This window comes from Ahaetulla prasina, chromosome 3 (genome assembly GCF_028640845.1).
Source record: "Ahaetulla prasina isolate Xishuangbanna chromosome 3, ASM2864084v1, whole genome shotgun sequence".
NCBI classification, from domain to species: domain Eukaryota; kingdom Metazoa; phylum Chordata; class Lepidosauria; order Squamata; family Colubridae; genus Ahaetulla; species Ahaetulla prasina.
This window is the reverse complement of record NC_080541.1, coordinates 160,122,078-160,142,910: the sequence shown is the minus strand read 5'-3', so window position 1 is coordinate 160,142,910 and position 20,833 is coordinate 160,122,078. Positions and strand designations below refer to the sequence as shown.

At 37.8% G+C, this 20,833-nt stretch overlaps 1 protein-coding gene across 3 annotated transcripts; it reads right to left on the bottom strand.

Annotated features, from left to right (window-relative positions):
• Nucleotides 1-873: 873 nt before the first annotated feature.
• On the bottom strand, nucleotides 874-20,730 carry PTGER3 (prostaglandin E receptor 3). Of its 3 annotated transcripts, none has more exons than XM_058178610.1 (3): nucleotides 17,224-20,730; nucleotides 16,390-16,461; nucleotides 1,345-1,464 (listed from the first exon to the last, which is right to left on the bottom strand). In XM_058178610.1, the coding sequence occupies exons 1-2, from the start codon at nucleotides 18,082-18,084 to the stop codon at nucleotides 16,402-16,404; spliced, it is 921 nt and encodes a 306-aa protein (XP_058034593.1). In that variant the 5' UTR covers nucleotides 18,085-20,730; the 3' UTR covers nucleotides 1,345-1,464; nucleotides 16,390-16,401. The 3 variants fall into 3 exon arrangements, with proteins under 3 accessions (XP_058034591.1, XP_058034593.1, XP_058034592.1); XM_058178609.1 differs by lacking the exon at nucleotides 1,345-1,464 and adding an exon at nucleotides 2,659-2,697; XM_058178608.1 differs by lacking the exon at nucleotides 16,390-16,461 and having other exon boundaries at nucleotides 874-1,464.
• Nucleotides 20,731-20,833: the final 103 nt, after the last annotated feature.

The following is a 20,833-nucleotide window of genomic DNA, read 5'->3' as shown; positions in this document are numbered from 1 at the left end:
TACATGTATGCATTAACAACTGTTTGTGGCACCAAGATAGGATCTGCTTCAAATGAACATGGTTTCCCATTGGCTTGTGAATTTTTTTAAAATTACTTTCCTAAAAATAAAGTCAAAATTTTACAACATAGTAGAAATAGAAGAAAAATATATGTTTAGTTTTGCAATTAATTGTAGAAAAGTACAAGTTTATATAATTTGGTTATTTAAATAATTGGCTATATTCTGTTTATTTTCTTTTTTTAACAGTTCTTGGATACAATTAAATGAGCAAACGTACTTAAGAAATATAATATAAAATAGCTAAATAGAATAAGTCAATAAAAAGAAAACCTGAGAAAATTAAAAAAAAACCACACCATGTTGCTTGGATGAAAAGAATAGCCAGACCTTGTAGGTGCCATTAAAAGTACGTATAGCTGCAAAGCTAAAAGCTTAACAAAAGGTTAAATAGTATTTTGTCTAACTTCGGTGATCCTACATATCTGTTATAAAATATTTTATTCCACTGAGGGAATTGAAATAATTTGATTGGAACTAATTTGGTAGTGGAGTCCTTGGTGCTCCCTGAATAGAATAGAATAGAATAGAATAGAATAGAATTTTATTGGCCAAGTGTGATTGGACACACAAGGAATTTGTCTTGGTGCAAGATGGGAATCAGTCACATGCCCAATCAGATCCTCAATAGAACAATCTCAAATTTGGCAAGTTTTTACTAAATATAAAATTTGACACAATTGCAATATTGCACAGGTCCTGGACCACATTTTTCAGACCCAAGAAACATGATTATTCCCGATACTCCCTGATATTGCAATAACCTATTTCCATTAATAGTTCTTTCCCCCAAATGTTCAAAAATGCAATGTTGATTACCAGAATTATTTTAATTGCTGGTGATTTCATGGACACGCAATTTTCTTGGAAGCATTCAAGAACTGATTTGCTATGGCCATCTTCTACCATTTTTTAAAAACCCTAGTCTGTAGCCTTCATCTAATCAGCTTTACCCCTGCTTAGATAAATTTAAATTGGTGAATTAAAAAAAGAACTCCACTTAACCTTAACTTCCCCGCAATTAATTTGCAGACACAAATGGACATGTGCTGGATGCCGAGATTCACAGTAAGGAAAACACTTGAGCTAAAAGAAAGTATCGATATGAAAGTTGATTCAAACTGTTGTGCGTCTGATTTTGTTGGGTAAAATGATACGTTGCCCTTTCCATTTGTCCTGAGAGTAGCATGAAATGGCCCGGGCTACCTGACAAAACTTCTGCACGAAGATCTTCCTAAGCAGCAAGTAAACCCAGGGGTCCAGGATCTGATTCAGTGAAGCCAAGCGGATATGGGTTAAGGAGAAGTTGCATTCTGGCTGCTGTTCTGTACTTTGGGTTTGGTTACAGGATTCTCTGCATTGATTCATAGGGTTGGGGTTAAAAGTCACTTTCAACATTGTCACCTAAAAGAAAAAAAAAGAAAGAGCAAAAAGAAGTATGCTATTATTACTCAAGGCAATACTTTAAATCATTCTTTTATACAGTACAGGTAGTCCTTGATTTACGGCCACAATTGTGACCAACATTTCTGTGGCTAAGTGAAACATTTGTTTAGTAAATTTGCCCCATTTTATAACCTTTCCTGCCCACAATTGTTAAGGGAATCACTGCAGTTGTTAAGTTAATGACACAGTTGTTATGTGAATCTGGTTTCCCCATTGACTTTGCTTATAAGAACATCACAAAAGGGGATCACATGACCCCATGATACGGCAACTGTCATAAATATGAGTCAGTTGCCAAGTGGCTGAATTTTGATCACATGAGTGTGGGGATGCTGCCATGCTCGCAAGTGTGAAAAACGGTCATAAATCACTTTTTTCAGTGCCGTTGTAACTTTGAATTATCACTAAGTGAACAATGTAAGTTGAGGACCACCTGTATAATAGTTAGTAATATTAAGGGAGAACAATATTCCTGAGTCTTGTGGGGAAGAGCTGCTCTAGTTGTTTGAATTAAAGAGTCATAATGGAAGCACAGAAAATACGATTTCTTCACAAATTCTTCTTCAAGTTCCTTTCCGGCTGCTCCGAATCCAGAACCAAGACAGCTGCATCACTCTTAAGATTTAGTGGGAACTCTGATACATCAAACGCGGAAGATCTCAAGAAAGCCACAAAGAAGCTACTCTGAATCTTGTTTTTTGTGGAACAAGAAAGGCATTTTGCGAGTTGAGGGGAGGGGATCTACTTAGTTGTGTCATCTTGTTTAATGTACCGCTTTCAAGATGGGCAACCAGATAACTTGTATACCTTATATCAAAAGAATGTGATGGCACACATCTTAGTTTCCTTTGCCAGAAACAGATACTGAGAAACCGGAAATAATACATAGCTATTATGACCAACTAGCTATTATAATATTATCCTTCATACATTTGGCCAATCTTTTAAAACTGGTAACTATCATTGTATGTTGTAACAATTCATTCTATAAGTAGGGTCAGGCATTATTATACTTGGAGGGAGATCACCAGGCATTTCAGGGCAACAAACAATGCAGGGAAGTAAAAAAATCTAGCAGGGATAAATCTCTTCTGTACGGTTGCTAAAAATTCGTAGAGATAGACTTTGATTACAGGATTGTCTGCATTGATTCATAGGGTTGGGGTTAAAAGTCACTTTCAACATTGTCACCTAAAAGAAAAAAAAAGAAAGAGCAAAAAGAAGTATGCTATTATTACTCAAGGCAATACTTTAAATCATTCTTTTATACAGTACAGGTAGTCCTTGACTTACGGCCACAATTGTGACCAACATTTCTGTGGCTAAGTGAAACATTTGTTTAGTAAATTTGCCCCATTTTATAACCTTTCCTGCCCACAATTGTTAAGGGAATCACTGCAGTTGTTAAGTTAATGACACAGTTGTTATGTGAATCTGGTTTCCCCATTGACTTTGCTTATAAGAACATCACAAAAGGGGATCACATGACCCCAGGATACGGCAACTGTCATAAATATGAGTCAGTTGCCAAGTGGCTGAATTTTGATCACATGAGTGTGGGGATGCTGCCATGCTCGCAAGTGTGAAAAACGGTCATAAATCACTTTTTTCAGTGCCGTTGTAACTTTGAATTATCACTAAGTGAACAATGTAAGTTGAGGACCACCTGTATAATAGTTAGTAATATTAAGGGAGAACAATATTCCTGAGTCTTGTGGGGAAGAGCTGCTCTAGTTTTTTGAATTAAAGAGTCATAATGGAAGCACAGAAAATACGATTTCTTCACAAATTCTTCTTCAAGTTCCTTTCCGGCTGCTCCGAATCCAGAACCAAGACAGCTGCATCACTCTTAAGATTTAGTGGGAACTCTGATACATCAAACGCGGAAGATCTCAAGAAAGCCACAAAGAAGCTACTCTGAATCTTGTTTTTTGTGGAACAAGAAAGGCATTTTGCGAGTTGAGGGGAGGGGATCTACTTAGTTGTGTCATCTTGTTTAATGTACCGCTTTCAAGATGGGCAACCAGATAACTTGTATACCTTATATCAAAAGAATGTGATGGCACACATCTTAGTTTCCTTTGCCAGAAACAGATACTGAGAAACCGGAAATAATACATAGCTATTATGACCAACTAGCTATTATAATATTATCCTTCATACATTTGGCCAATCTTTTAAAACTGGTAACTATCATTGTATGTTGTAACAATTCATTCTATAAGTAGGGTCAGGCATTATTATACTTGGAGGGAGATCACCAGGCATTTCAGGGCAACAAACAATGCAGGGAAGTAAAAAAATCTAGCAGGGATAAATCTCTTCTGTACGGTTGCTAAAAATTCGTAGAGATAGACTTTGATTACAGAGGTGATGACTGCACCATTGGAAGACTTGAAAGGACAAGTTAGGGGTAGATCATCTTGGAGAAAATATTTGTGGTTGCTACAAACGAAGAACTTGATAGAACATGAACGCAAAAGTTTCCCGAAGGTGTGCTTGACTAGAAGGAAAATGTTTCCCTCTTTTCTGTTTTCAGTTACATCTTTTTCTGCTTTGCTAGAAGGAATCAGAATCTAAAATTGGGAAGAAGATAAAATTCTCCTTACCCACGTTCTTAGTTCTCCTTTTATTGACAACTTTTCTGAACCACATACTCTCAAAGACTCTGTTCTTTCCTATAGGGCAGTTATCCAGCCCTTCAGTAATTCTTGGTTGCTTTTTCTAATACTTTCTCCAGAAGAATGGCAGAAAGAATAACTATAATTGTATTATTCAATTTATATAGCTGCCTATATTAAATATATGACTTTGAGCTTATGGCAGTTAAAATACAATATATAAATACAGAACAAAATACATAGTTTTTAATATTTCATAAGTTAGAAAAAACTTGCCAATAAAAATTATTTTTATTTTAACCCATATAAATTCATTAATCCAAAGACTTCAGGAATAATCGATTTTAAAAAGAAATTCATTATTTCCAATTACTACTTTTCTCTCAACTAGGTTTCTAATAAAAATATTTTGCAGGTTTTAAGCCATTATGAAAACCAGCTGAATCAGTAAAGAAATCAGTGTGGGAGAAATACATTCACATTTAATCATAACCACTCTCAGGGGGTAAATTGCCTTTTCAGTTTGAATCATGAAAAATCTTTTAACTTCTAGAAAATTATTAAATCTATTTTCAATGTGGCTGTATGGGCCTCTGTGGCTCAGACTGGTAAGACAGTCTGTTATTAACAGCAGCTGCTTGCAATTACTGCAGGTTCAAGCCCCACCAGGCCCAAGGTTGACTCAGCCTTCCATCCTTTATAAGGTAGGTAAAATGAGGACCCAGATTGTTGGGGGCAATAAGTTGACTTTGTATATAATATACAAATGGATGAAGACTATTGCTTGACATAGTGTAAGCCGCCCTGAGTCTTCGGAGAAGGGCGGGATATAAATGCAAAAAAAAAGAAAAAGAAAAAAAAGTCAAATTCCAGCTCTATTAATGACTCACATATCTGACAAACTGTATAATATCCTCAGGAAAATTAACATTCTATTAATATCTATCATTCTAACTCATTTAAATCTGAAGACTGAATAGGATTATACTATACCCTTAGAATCAGACCATTTTTTTCATATAATTATACATTTCAATTATATTATAATTATATCATGAAATTATATCAGTTAGATATAAGATTACAGTTTGATTCTATTTAATGCAGACAAGGAATATATTCTGATAAAAAGCTAAGTGGTATTTATTTTTCCATGAATTATTTGGCATTCACTTTTTTTACCCTCAATCAGCACTTCTGCAATTCTCCATTTCCTTCAGAAACACCAAAAGCACAGCTGCCTTTTAATTTAATTCTACATGAAAGGGATAAGAGTAAATATAACCAGAGTTCAGACTATCAGATTTTAATGTTACATGATTTTTCCATTAAGAAATTTGTTACAGAATATTCTGAATAGGTGTTTTATTAATTAATATTAACCCAACTGCTATTTTCTGTTCAAATAAATTAATACAATATAATATGTATTACAATTATTTATTTATTATTTATTTATTTGATTTCTATACCGCCCTTCTCCCGAAGGACTCAGGGCGGTGTACAGGCAAAAATAAAACAGACAATGCAATATATAATTTAAAATACAATTAAAAAACTTATTTTAAAATTGGCCTGAAAATTAAAATATACAGTGAGCTAAAAACCCCATTTAAAATTAGTTAATAAGAAATTTTAAAAATCTAATAAAATTCAATTTAAGACAGCCCCGCGCGAATAAAAAGATGTGCCTTCAGTTCGCGACGGAATGTCCGAAGGTCAGGTATTTGGTGTAAACCCGGGGGAAGTTCGTTCCAGAGTGTGGGAGCCCCCACAGAGAAGGACCTTCCCCTGGGGGCCGCCAGCCGACATTGCTTGGCGGACCGCACCCTGAGAAGTCCCTCTCTGTGAGAGCGTACGGGTCGGTGGGAGGCATGTGGTAACAGCAGGCGGTCCCGTAAGTACCCAGGCCCTAATTAAGCAAATCAGAAGCTATATTTAATTCCTGTCATGCTGAGATCACCTGACCTCCTGCCTTTCTTTTCCACTTCCCTACAAATAAAAACATTATGTCATAATTTTGACCTTTTTTATTTTAAAGCGTGAGCAAATTTTTGAAACCCATTTCTGTTATTAATTGTGCATCACTGTATATTGCACTTATGCACTAGCTGTATTTATGTAACATCCTTAAGTTGGTTACACCTGGGGCATGATATCATGCAATAGCCAGTCAACTGCAAGATAACACAAGAGCAATTTTCATTAAAAACATGCTCAGGGCTGCTTTGGTGAAAGGATCCTCCCTTATTCAGCCATGTCATGCAAACACATTCAAAGGTGTGGAACATTTACCTAGTCATGCCAAATTAGTCTTCCGAGAAAAAGTGGAGGATGTAAGGATATAAGGCAGCCAGGCTTTCTGTTACAAAATGCACTGAAGTGCGATGGTCCTTGGGCATTAACACAATTGAACCTCACACTGATTGCAGATATTCCTCCTGGAAATGCTTACATTTCATTCCAAATGAGAAAACGAGTTTCTCCTGCCCAGCTTCTGAAAACATTTCATGTATTTTCTTTCAGTTCAATTAAACAATATCCTGAAAAATATTGCTTGGGAGGACAGTTTGCATAACTAATTTATAAGATGAATTATGAATTAAGAAACTGGTGGCCACTGTCCTAAATTCTAGTCCTGTGCTGTGGGTATCAAACAGATTGAAATGTGTTTGAATATTAGTAGCTTGGGTTGATATTTAGGCTGTTGGTTTGAGCTTTGAGCTTGGCAATTTGATTGCAAACATTTCATCTCCATTTGAGGATACATCGTCAGTGTGCTTTGAATTGTGCTTGTCTGTCAGAACACAGGTCTTTAACTATCTTTTTAAAGACCTGTGTTCTGACAGACAAGCACAATTCAAAATGCACTGACGATATCTTCTTGAATGGTGAAGAAACGTTTGCAACCAAATTGCTAAACTTGGACCTCAAATCAACAGTCTAATCAAACACATTACTTGCATATGTTCCATTTCCACCCCCCTCCATCCTATTCTTACCTTTAGTTGCCTCGTGCACCCCTGGAGAGTTTGCTGGGGTTGGGTTAGTTCTCTCCTATTGTTTCTTTCTTTCTTTTTTTACAAGAATGTTTTCTTATCATGGGATATCTTGTGGAGACTGACTTTGCAGTCAGGGTCCCAACAGAAGGGAACTGGATGATACTGAATACAGGCTGATATAGCAAAAGCTGTGTGGTGGAAATGGGGAAAAAAGGAGGTTGTAACCAGGATGAGTGGGGAATTGCATGTTTTTGTGTGCATTTGGCCTTGGAGTGCTGCCATTTTTCCTTTTTTTAAAAAACTCCCCCCCTCCCCCTGTTACAGTATATGCCTTGGTCTCTGTCTGACAAAAGGAAACGGATAAGTTGTTACCTAAAGCCAGTTTCCTGGCACAAGGATTTTGCAAAATATTGCATACAGTTAATGCCCAACTGTTCATTTGTGTTCCAAATAAGGTACTTGTGTTTCAAGCAGTACCTATAGTATGGAGTCCCAGTTCAACTCTGAATTAAATATATTCTATTAGCTAATTTATTTTTTTATTAAAACATTTATGATTCTTCCTGAAAGCACCTCCAGAGTGATATAAAACTTGGAAATTAAATTAATCTATGAAATTTTTTATAACCATCAAATTAAGCACAAACCATCTTTAAAATAAATTAGGAAAATTAATTCTATATAAAATCCATAAAAATGAGCTGAGTGAAACAAAATACAGATAGTCCTCGATTTACAACAGTTCATTTAGTGAGTGTTCAACGTTACAATGACACTGAAAAGTAACCTATGACCATTTTTCATACTTAAGAAGTAGCAGCACTTTGTAGCAGCCTCATGATCATGTGATCAAAATTCAGATGCTTGGCAACTGGTTCACACTTATGGCCATTGCTCTGTCCCAAGGTCATGTGATCACGTTTTGCAATCTTTTTGACATGCAAAAATCATTGAGAAAGCCATATTCATTTAACAATTGTGTTACTGTGTTATCAACTGAAAATGATTGACTTAACAACTGTGGCAAGGAAGGTCGTAAAATGGGGCAAAACTCATTTAACAACAACTTAACAGAAATGTTGGGCTCTATTGTGTTGTAAGTTGAGGACTACCTGTATTAAACCGAACCCTGTTAAAACTCATTAAGAATATATTGTATATTGTGTAGTGTACCTCCCACCTTCATACACCATTTAAAACTAAAGGAAAGAAAAGAGGGAGAAGGGAAAGGAGAGAAAAAGAGCCCTCATCTGTTTTGGTGAGGGAGTCCCTAATTTGGACTCTGTCACAGAAAAAATATTAACAAAAGATGAGACTAGGAGAGAGGAAATAAAGTGCATGAGAGGAAAAATATGCCAGGAGTCAAAAAATCACAACGAAAAATTTAGATGCACAAATCTCGGGAAAATAGTGATTATGACTTGATCCAGCACATTAAAGAAGCAGGATTGGCATATTATGGTTCAAACATCAAATGCTCCTGGATGGTATTGATAGCATGAGTCACAACTACAAGGCAAGGATTTTTATACATTAAAAGTAAGCTCTGGCTCTCAGCAGCTCCAACATCTGCTTATAGGTTTCCCATTGCTGTTCTGTTCTTTCTGGAAGTTTTATTTTACTTGAAAAAAATAAGACTTAAAACTTTTTCTATTAATCTGAATGACTTAATGTATTACTTTTTTTTACCTCAGAGTTTGACAATAATTTAGAGATAAAGTGCTAGATTCAGGAATGGGGTTTATGGGAATTTTTTGTCTTTGAGACACCTAGGTTTCCTTTACCCTGTCAAAAAAACATTTCCTCTCTTTTCTTTGTTGCCAGCATTTATCTCAAACAAATTTCAGCTGCCAACAGGGTAAGGTTGCAACTAGCACCAAATTTAGAATAGCAAACGAACAAAGTTAATTTAGGAGACGTGTATTTTTCCATTTGGATATTTGTATCAATCTGCCAAATTCTCACTGAAAAACTATTCTATGTTTTACTGAGGCTCTGGTTTCTATAGTGAAAGTCAACATCTACAGGAAATGTCAATATCCATACCAAAAGATAAAACCATTTGGTGTTTGAAATGTTTAAGAGTGCTCTTGTATCACAATCACATCCACTATTTATTAGGTGATTCAATGATTCAATCTACATTGTGAAATACAAAGGAGACTAATGAAAACAACTGCTTATTTGCCTGTCTGATTGCAGTGTTATATGTGTGCATTAGATAGTCACTTCAAGAGCTTTAACTCAGTGCATGATAGATAAAAAAACAACAGGCTAAATCAGGATCAACTCAAGTCACCTTGATCGTTTAAAGAGATTTAAAAAAAAATTATCCAGATCATTGATACTGTCATATTCTGGATATCCTAGTATCTATAAACATGCTTTAAGCTCCTCAACAAGGGATGCAATGGCTCAGAGGGTAAGATGCTGAGGCTTGTTGGCAGTTCAGTGGTTCGAATCCCTAGTGCCATGTAACAGGGTGAGCTCCTGTTACAGCTTCTGCCAACCTAGCAGTTCAAAAGCAGGTAAAAAATACAAGTAGTAAAATAGGGACCACCTTTGGTGGGGAGGTAACAGCGTTTTGCGCGCCTTTGGCATTGAGTCATGCTGGCCACATGACCATGGAGATGTCTTTGGACAGTGCTGACTCTTCGGCTTTGAAACGGAGATGAGCATCACCCCCTAGAGTCAGGACATATGTGCGAGGGGAACCTTTACCTTTAAGCTCCTCAACAACTAATAAAACTACAACTGTAAAAACTGTTTTGATAAATTATAAGCACATATTAGGAACATATGCTTTCATGATGAGGCTGCAATGGATGAAGAATGTAATTGATTAAATTTATACAAAAATAAATATATTTAGCTTTTAGGGGCTGAGAGATGCCTACAGTGAGCCAAGATTTCCTTACATGCTGAGCCCTTTGCATATGAGACATGTGTAACAGTGATACAGTTGGCACTGAATTACACTCTATCACTCTTTCCTTACCAAGGGTAAGGGTAAGAAGACATGGTCACAAGGTTTTGTTTTTATTGCAATGGTTTAACTTGGCTAGATTGCCAGAGACAATCTATGTGATGTAATGCTTAAAGTTGTTGGACTGGAACAAGGAAGATCCATCCTCAGCCATGGAAAATAAATCAGTGATTTTGGCTTAGCTACTCTTTCAGCCCATCTTAGCTCACAAGATCATTGATGTGGAGGAAAAAGAATACATACAGCATTGTGCTCTGAGTTCCTGGAGGAAAAGTGAGATATAAATCTAAACTTATTTTTTTCAAATAATTGGAAAAATGGGGTATAAATTAATAAAGTAGATCTGCAAAAAAAATGGGCATGTAGTATAGTTCAAGCCACACATATACATTTTAAGGTTAAGGAATTAAACATTTAGCACATTTCTGTCATACATATGAACATAAGATAAAATAGCATAACTTGTAATTCAATCATCTTAATTCTCCAAATCTATTGGCAGTGTTTATCATCATCTTTAGGAAGTACAGCATTTCTTTGGCCTGTAGGATCAGTTTACATGGCACAAGGGAAATGTCAAAATGAAATTATGGTTTCTTATGATACAACAGTCATTGGTCTCATTCGAGATGTGATGAGTCTGCCTACAGATGGGAGGTTGAACAACTGGCCCTGTGGTGCAACTGGAACAATCTGGAGCTGAACCCACTTAAAATTGTAGAAATGACAGTGGATTTTAGATGAAGGCCTCCTATTCTACCACTTCTTACAATATTAGACAACACAGTATCAATAGTAGAGACCTTTAAATTTCTATAATTTCTTAGGAATTGAAATGGACACCTAACATCAAAAACATCATCAAAAAAGCCCAACAAAGAATGTTCTTCCTGCGCCAACTCAGAAAGCTCAGACTGCACAAGGAGCTGCTGATACAGTTCTATAGAGGAATTACTGAGTCTGTCATTTGTATTTCTATAACTATCTGGTTTGGCATAGCAACCAAACTGGACAGGTATAGGCTTCAACGAGTAGTTAGGACTGCAGAAAAAACAACCGCAACCAGCCTGCCTTCCACTAAGGACCTATAGTGTATGAGCTGAGAAAATATCTATAGATTTTTCACATCCTAGAAATAAACTGTTTCAACTCCTCCCCTTGGGATATCGCTATAGGCATTACATGCTAAAACAACTAGATAAAAAGACCCCCCCTCAAGACATCACTTTGCTAACTAATTCCCACAGCATTGTCTTATGCTTAAGAATATTTATCCATGTAGTAGGACATTATTGCTATTATCCTTCTCATCTTTCCTATTATCTTCTCCTATTGGTATATTATGATTATCACTTTGTTCTTTGGGTGTGCACTGAGAGCTTATGTACTGGAGACAAATTCCTTGCGTGTCCTATCTCACATGGTCAATAAAAGAATATTCTATTAGTACTAGTATCGCTACTGCTGATTATAGTATTATTACTGCTATTGTTATTGCTACTGTTACACAAGAACTCAGACCTATAACTACCATTAAAATATTTAGACTAAAAAGGAAGTATCAGTTATATATATAGGTTAGTAGGCATTAGTGTCTGAATGCTCCCGCAAAGCATTAGGTGTGCAATTTTCTTTTTTCTGTGCCAAGAGCTGTACTTTGCCTCCGAATGGCACATTTCAGAAAAAAAAGTAGATGGAGCAAGTTCATACAGCCTGTCTACTCTTAACTCTACAATCTGTATTCATTTTAATTTGGGAAGGTGTGGGTGCCTTGGAAAAATCACAATTTTACAATCTGCAGTGTCTGCCAGGGTACGTGTGTGTCAAATGAAGAAGGCAGCCTTGTGTCAATACAGTGTAAAATCTGTCCCTTTTATGTGTGCCATGATGTCATATACAAAAACAAAGGGGTGAAGCTTAGGCTATGATATTGTTTTTATTTATTTTAATGAAAGCATTCGATTATGCAGATGTCTCTGTTTACAATTGAATTTGTTTTCCCATCATTCTACTGGGGTAAAAAAGAGCTGCTTCCATGAACAACTTGGAGGCTGGTCAAGATTAGAAAGCTAATTCATATATCAAAATGAATACAAGGTACTGTAATAGTCATAAATGGAAATAAAATGCCACAAATGACGTTTTGTTGCCCTTGTTCGTACAAATATCTCAAGCAATATTTTTTTTGTTATCACTGGCAGCAGAAACTATTTTGAAGTAATGTGTGTAAATTCAGTTTTTTCTTTGCAAAGTGCTGCTAGGCTTGAAGAAAAGGCAAAATGTTTAGTTTAATACAGATTATGTTTGCTGAATAATATAAACAGAGAGATGTTCAGATTTTAAAAATGATCATTTACTTTTAGTCCAAACTAATCCGTAACTGAAGAATAGTCAAACTAACTAGCTCTATGATTACATTATCCTGTGATTTCTATAAAAGAGAGATGGGATTGGGAACAAGTGAAAATGTGCCACAATGGACTGCAGACTAATTCACCCACTAAGCCTCATTAAAAACTTTTTCTCTGCTACTTGTGGGTGAGCCTTCAAGGTCAAAAGTAACACAATTGGGAAATTAACAATTGAAGCTAAGCTGTTTCATGCATTTATTTATTAAATGAATAAACTTTCCTGTAAATAACTCCCCAGGAGTTAACAGCAAAAATTGCAGATTAAATGCACAACTCTCATTAGCAGTAGAAAACTAAAACAGGTGAAATACCACAATAGATTGCATAGAACAAGGTTCTTTGCTTTGGTCATGGTTTGTGACCCTTAGGACATTAAAAGCAGATTGGAGAGGGGTTACAAATTTGGGGTGGGGTGCTTGTAAGCAAAATCACTGTCAGAACTTGCCTCTAGTGTTCCTGGAGATGGCAACATCCAGCTTGTCTCAGCAAAGCTTGTAATGAGTTTTGATCAGCGTCCAATGCTAATGTTTGGGAAGATTGCTTGATAGTTAGCTACTTCTACTGCGGCCTTTCATATATAGTAGAATTTCTGGTCAAGATCATAATTCATCCCATAACTTTGATCGCAACCTGATTTGGTCGTGACCCAAACCTAATTTTGGAAATTTGGCAATTACAAAAAAAAAAAAAAAAAAAAAAAGCTGCGGAAGGAGAAATAGGTTGTAGAAAAAAACTTGTGACTTTTTTGGTCAGAACTCGATTTGGTTATGGTCAGAAGCGTTCATGACCAGAGATTCTACTGTACCTGCAATCTCTGGAGTACTTTTGGAAACAAAGTTCAGCATTTCTGCCAGGGTGGATTTGATTTAAATCAAGTCACTTTAAATCACGATTTAAATCACTAGTAAAAAGACTTGATTTAAATCATAATTTTTAAAGAGCAACTGTCCTGCAGAAGCTCCTCCTCTGACCCGCTTTTGACTCACTGAGAGTCCTAATATTGCAGAATATACAGCAGTGGTTCTCAACCTTTATAGTGCTGCGACCCCTTTAAACAATTCCCCACGATGTGGCAACCCCAACCGTAAAATTATTTTCGTTTTGAATTTATTGCGCCTGAAGCCGTATTGGCTAGCAATCTGAACTGCTTGCGATTGCCTTGAGGACGGAGGCATTAAAGCAGACTCCTCCCCTATTAAGTTTATCGTGCCTGAAGACAGATTAGGCTAGCGATTGGGAGTGATTGCAGCTGGCTTGAGAGGGAGACATCAGAGCAAAGATTTCTCTCTTTTTTAATTCATTGCGCCTGAAGCCGAATTCGGCTAGCGATTTGAAGAGCCTGCAGCTAACTTGTGGAGTCAACCATTGGAGCGCGATTCTTCAACTTGCAAGTATACTTCCCATATTTCCGATGGTCTTAGGCGATCCCTGGCAAATCGTCATTCGACCCTCAACGGAGTCCCGACCCACAGGTTGAGAACCACTGATATACAGCCTCATGCTACATAACCAGGCTCCATTTCATGCTGAATAAACTAAATTATTAATGTATCTTAAATAGAAAACTATCTTTAGATAGATTTTTATTTCAAAAGCATTTTAATAAAATAAATTTGATAAAATAAAAAAATCTTATTTAAATAAAAAAATCCATTTTTTTAAAAAAAAATCACCAATTTTTATCTATCCTGATTTCTGCCCACTGTTCAGATTTCATCTATTATAGTAATAGCAACAGACTTATATGCTGCTTCATAGCGCTTTACAGCTCTCTCTAAGCGGTTTTTTGCATATTGCCCCCAATAATCTGGCTCATTTTACTGAATTTGGAAGGATGGAAGGCTGAGTCAACCTTGAGCCTGGTGAGAATTGAACTCCTGGCAGTGAGTAGAATTAGCTTGCAATACTGCATTCTAACCACTGTGTTACCAGGGCTCTTAATTCTTATTTTAACCCTTTTAATTAAAAACACTGTTTAAAATTTATTTTCTTATTTATCATGAAAATATTTTAAAAGCTGCAAATTTTATCATTGTTTTGACATATAGATTAAATTATTTCTATTCTTGTCACATAGAATCTTACTATATTAAATATAGCTAACCAATTCCAAAAGAGTCTGCAAGTATGTTCACAACTGAGGCCAAAATTTCTGTTGCTAAGAAAGGCAGTTAAATTAGTTTTGCCCTGTTTTATGACTTTTTTGCCAAAGTTGTTAAGCGAATCAGTGGCTAAGTGACCATATCACATGGTTGTTAAGGTTGTTAAATCCAGCTCCCCCCGCGTTGACTTTGCTTGTGGGAAGGTTATAAATGGTGATTACATGACCCCAGGGCAGTGTAACTGTCATAAATATATGCCAGTTGCCAAGCAACCAAATTTTGATCACATGACCATAGAGATGCTGAATAGTTGTAAGTGTGGAAACCGGTCATAAATCATTTTTTCCAGTGCCATTGTAACTTCAAACAGTAACAAAATGAATGTTTGTTAGGACAAGGACTACCTGTATTAAAAGCAAGTGGTATATTTATTTCTTGCAAAACTTTCTTCTAATAAAATAATTAGTTTATTTGAATGAGTCACATATATTACTGCAACATTTTAGGAGTTATGGCATCACCCAGTTTGAGAATCTCTGAATCAAGGTAACAATCTCTTAAAATATATTAAAGCATATGGCTTGGGCTGAGCAGTTGTTAATGTGCCAAAGGAAAGGATGGTACCACTTGCCTTCTAGAGAGGCCATCCTTGGACCCAAACTTGTTAACAACTCTTGTCCGACATGCCCCTTCTGTCAGGGCAGGTGTTTGGACCTCAGTTTCAGGGGATCCTGGATGAAGTGGATTATTTGAACCCTTTTCAATCTGGGTTCAGATTGGAGTGGTACTCAGATGGCCATGATTGTGCTTGTACATGATCTTTGGAGGGCTTAGAACAGGTTCAATCATCCCGGGTCTCCTAAATCTCAATATTATCAACCATAATATCCTTTTAGACTGTTTTGGGGGTGGGGAAAGGGGCAGTTTAGGCCAGTTCTCCACTTTTCTCCTTGGCTCCCAGTTTCACTCAGTGTTAGTGAGGGTAGAGGTCAGGTCCTAGGCCCCTGCAATGTGATTTCTCACCTGCTGGATGAAATCAACCACTGGGTGAAATCATTCAGTGACAGAGTGTGTGGGATGATCATCTGCCCATCCCACCAGATTGGATAGGATAAGCATATTGCATCCCTTCCCTTAAATATTGCCATTTTACAGTTCCTAGGTAGCAAGCTTTTCCATTGCAGCCCTTGGCCTACGGAACACCCTTCCCTTGAGATCCGACAGCCCCTCCCCACTTTTAAGCTTTAAGAAAGCCCTTAAAGGGTTGGCTTTCCCCTCATATGTTGAGATAGGAGAAGGTTGGAGTAGAAGAGCACTGTGGATTGTGTTGGACAAGCTTGATTGTGGCATCAGATTTTTTTTTCCTATTGTTTTCTGTTTTTATGGTTGCACATATTGTTCTATCCTTTGGTTGTGAGCTACCTATAGTCCAATTTTAAGATGGATGGTCTCAATGATTGTAACCTATTAGTTAACAAAATAATTTATAAACTAAAAGCTATTCAATATCCTTCCTACTCATCTCATCTGAGTAGTGTTTAACATCTTTCAACATCCCCCAGTATAATGAGTTATCATGAGCTGAATTTTCATCTGTAGATCATGCCATGATTATATCTAGCCTACAGATCCAATGGCTGAGATGCTATCTAGTATTCCCATACTTTTCTCTTAACTTCTGTTAATTTAACACAAAGGGTTATAAGTCAACCAGGTATTCAGTGCTGATCAGTTGGGCCTTTTCATTCTCTGAATACATACCTTATAGAACAGTTATTCAGGACATAACATGCATACCCAAGTCTGGTGCTCTATCTTCTTCATATTCTTTAACTAAAGATAAATAAAGCACCAGCATAATGCAATGCATTTGTTTCATTCCTATACAGATGAAGTCAACTCAGTTTGGTAGCAAAGCACATGCTTTGCAAAGAATGAATCCCAAACTCAAAGCATAGTTTCAACTTATTACAGAAGTCTTCCCCAAGACTGGAATATCATAGTTAGGAGACAAATAGTCTGACTTGTTTTCAAGTACTTTCCCATTTTTTTTGAAGGAAGCTATTGAAGTTATAGAATATACAACTGCCTCAGGGTAAAGCATTTCTTATTTTTCTAAAGATCTACAATACCGAGCAGAAATCTCAATAAGAACAGGAAGAAAAAAATAAAATGGGGACTGCTATGATGGTTAAAATGAAATTAAGTACATCTACAGCCACTTTCAGTTATAATCATCTTTAGCTAAAGACAATCAGAAATGTGTGTAGGGTTCATCTCGAAAGATGTCTGGACAGAATTTTAATAAAGCTAAGGCAGGAGAGGGGTTATATTCAGAAAAATTACACTGACCAAAGTTGCATAGCACACTGATTAATAATGAACTTAAAATTTTGTTAAGATGTCATCTCTTTTCGCTCACATTTTTAAACATAAAGACATATCAGAGCATTGTAATAATTTTTTGCCACATATGTTGTAACAAGTTATGCACTATTGCCAGTTTTCTCTAACTAGATTTACTACAACAATTTATAGCCTGGCTTTGTGCCAACAGACCACTCTGTAGCAACTGGACACACCAAAGAAACCTACCAAAAGTGGGGACCAACAAGCAAGGAGGACACACATGATTCCCAGCAACTGGATAAAGGTTTCCATGGTAATCCTGCCCCACTGCTTCCTTGATCGGGATGTTGAGCTCTTAGACCAGCAGCGACACACCAGTGCAATTATAGTTGCCATGTTGCATGCCAAAGTAACAGCGAGGGAAAAGAGACCCAAGAAAGCAAACGTAGAAGCAAAAACAGCATTGCCCACCCTGGCATTTTCATGATCCTTCATACTGATGAAGCACCAAGTGCCCGGCCACTGAAGTGTATACTTCCCAATGCCCATCATGGGCAAGAGAGCAAAGGCAAAACTAGTCAGCCACACACAAAGCAGTACCATCTTGGTCAACCTGGTCTTCATGTGGCCGGTGTACCAGTGGGGGGCCTGGATGGCCAGGGCCCTTTCCACAGCCATGGCACTTGCGATGAAGAGAGGGCAAAGGCCAAAAACGGTCATGGCCAAGCCAAAAAAGGTACACAGGCCCTGGGAAGGGTCCACCGCCCGCCATTTCCGATTGGCCAAGTACACTGTGATGACCACGGGGCTGGTCAGCAACTGCCCGGCGAGGTCCGTCAGGGCCAGAGAACCAATGCACAGTAAGAACGGCCTCTTCCGCTGGTTCTCCTTCTTCTGGTAAGCCCGGTAGGCTAGCAGCATGGCCAGGCCGTTGCCCACCATGCCCGTTATCATCATGGTCAAAGGGAAAGCCACCGAGACGGAGGCGCATTGCTCCGCGAAGGTCCCGCTGCCGTTGCCTTTCTCCCGGCTCCAAGCGGCGTCGAGGGAGGCCATGGCGAAGGGAGTGGAGTTGAGGCGGCCCCCATAAAACCCGCGGAAAGTCATGTTGCGCGCGCGAAGGACGAGAGGAGAAGCCCGGGCGGCGAGAGGGAGCGGAGCTCGAGTCTATCTCCTTCCATCGCGGCGCTCCCACCTTTGGCGAGCCGCCCTCGGGCTTCAAGTGGTCGAGAAAGATAACCCGCCGCTCTCTTAAAGGGGCGGAGGCGGAGCTTTCATTCATCAGGTGCCTCTTTCTTTCTTTCTTTCGGTCTCTCGCACGCTCGGAGAGAAAAAAAAACCTAAACGCTCCCACTTTGGCGTCTCTTTTCTGCCCGCCGCTCCGGTTTCAACTAGAAAAGGCAACCGGCAACACAAGCAGGAGTGCTCAAAAAGTGGCCAGGACTCTTCCCGGGGCGTCTTTCCTTTTCCCGTCTTCGCTTTTCCCTCCAATCCCCTGGTTGGGTTTTGGATACGGTTCGCGGGTTTCCCCGTCCCTGGGTCGTGCACAGGCTCGCAAGACGCTGGGCTCCCATCAACGGCAAATGATCCCATGGGATTATTAATCGAGGGGCGAATTGCAGTCCGTGGCTCAAGGGAGCGGTGTAAGATGAAGCAGAATGGTCACGTGCCCAAAATCTTGGGATGGCGGTGGTATCAGATTTAATACCGTCTATGGAGATTCTCAAGTTCTCCCGGTCATGACTTTTTCAAGAGGCAACTGAAGCAAAACGTCTTCAAAGGAAAAATCAAGCAAGTCCAGTTGCCTCTTGAAAAAGCACCATGGGGACAGGTTTAACCACCTTTCCATATTATGTAGCATTATTAGTATTTATACTGGGTAGGACTAGTTGTCTAGTACTCCCTTAGCTTAGGTAATGGAATATGGTGTGAGGTGTGTGTGTGTGTGTTAAAATCTGTGAGGGGATTATGAAACAAGGTTTCTGGGGTGTGGGAGTGTTATGATGAGGTATTGCACTGCAACAGGCTTCTATACAGAATAGTAATGTAATTTCCATGGTTTGAACTGAGCCCTGTTAAGTCCTTTTAGGTCCGTGTGGTTGGTGGTTGGCTTTCCAGTGAGAGCCCCTTTGCAAAATACAGGCTTCTGCGGAGGCCAGATAGCAAAAGTTCTTTTTACTTTTCCTCTAGAGGCCTTCTTGGCTGTTCCTTCCCTGGTGACCGAAGGTGCTGATTACCAGGAAATGTGTATTTTGCAGTGCTCAGACTTGATGCTATCACACTGAGTTGCAAGTTTTAAAAATTGCCCTCCTGTACTTCTCACACATCTATTTCTGGCTGCAATTTTGTTTTTAAAGGACATTTTTAATAATCATAGCAATAATGCCACCTAGTGAGAAAAGTTATATGTAATTTGACACATTTTCTCTAGTGCTTTAAAACAGCATTTCATTAATAATGATTTAGACTAATGATTGAGAAACAGTTATCAGCTGTATAATGTTGACTAGTTAAACTGTCTCTCTGGTGAAGCCAGAACAATCTAGAACTGAACACACTTAAAACTCTACATGATAGAAGATTTTAAGAGCCCTCCTATTCTATCACCAACACAGTATCAGCAGTAGAAACCTTCAAGTTTCTGGGTTCTATAATCTCTCAGGACTTGAAATGGATACCTAACATTAGGACTAAAACACAACAAAGAATGTTCTTCCGGTACCAACTCACATTTCCCAAGGAGCTGCCAATACTGTTCTACAGAAGAATTGAGTTTGTCATTTGTACTTCTATAACTGCCTGATTGGTATAATAAGGTAGAGATTTCAATAGAATTAGGACTGGAGAAAAAACAATTGCAACCAGCCTGCCTTCCACTGACCTGTATATTGCATGAGTCAGAAAGAGAGCTGGGAAAATATCTACAGACCCCTCACATCTTGGATATAAACTGTTTCAACTCCTCCCCTCAAGACGTCACTATAGAGCATTGCATGCCAAAACTAGAGTTTTTCACCCATGCCATTACACTTAATTCCCACAGCACTGTCTTACGCCTAGGAATATCCAACCAAGTAGTAGGACTGTATTACTATTATCCTTCTCATCTTTCCCATTACCTACTCCTATTGGTGACTATCATTTTGTTCGTTGTATTTTATGATTTATTACTGTATCTTATGATTTGTTACTTTGTTGATTGTATGTATAGAGAGCTTATGCACTGCAGACAATTTCCTTGTGTCCAATCACACTTGGCAAATACAGAATATTATAATTCTAAAACATTCCTCCGTTTCATTTTATGAGATTTTAAATTTTGAACAGAAACAGCCAGTACTTTAATAATGAAAAAAAAATCTCCAATAATAAATGTGGCAAGAAAAGTTGTAAAATGGGGCAAAAGTCACTTAACAAATTTCTCACTTGACAACATACATTTTGGGCTCAATTGTGGCCGTACATTGAGGACCACCTGTACAGGGTATCTAAATAATCATCTTTTTAACTATAGTCCCAAATTTCTAAAATTCAATGAAATAATTTTAGAAAACTTTAAAAAATAATTTCTACTAATTTATATACTTTGTATCCTATGAAAGAAACCAAATTCATTTGTGTTTATGAGAATACATTTTTGATGCTTTGTTTTCTCCTTGATTCTCAACCCTTGCTATACCCTCCAGATTGGACTTGGTATGGAGGAATCAGCAGGCCCATTGTTGCTTTTATCTCCCATGCTACAAATACCTTTATTAGTCTATCTTCAGGTTTACTTGGGATCAAAACTTCAAGTAAATTTAAATTGTTTCAAGTCATAATACTGAATGTAAATGAAATGAACTGCAATCTATGC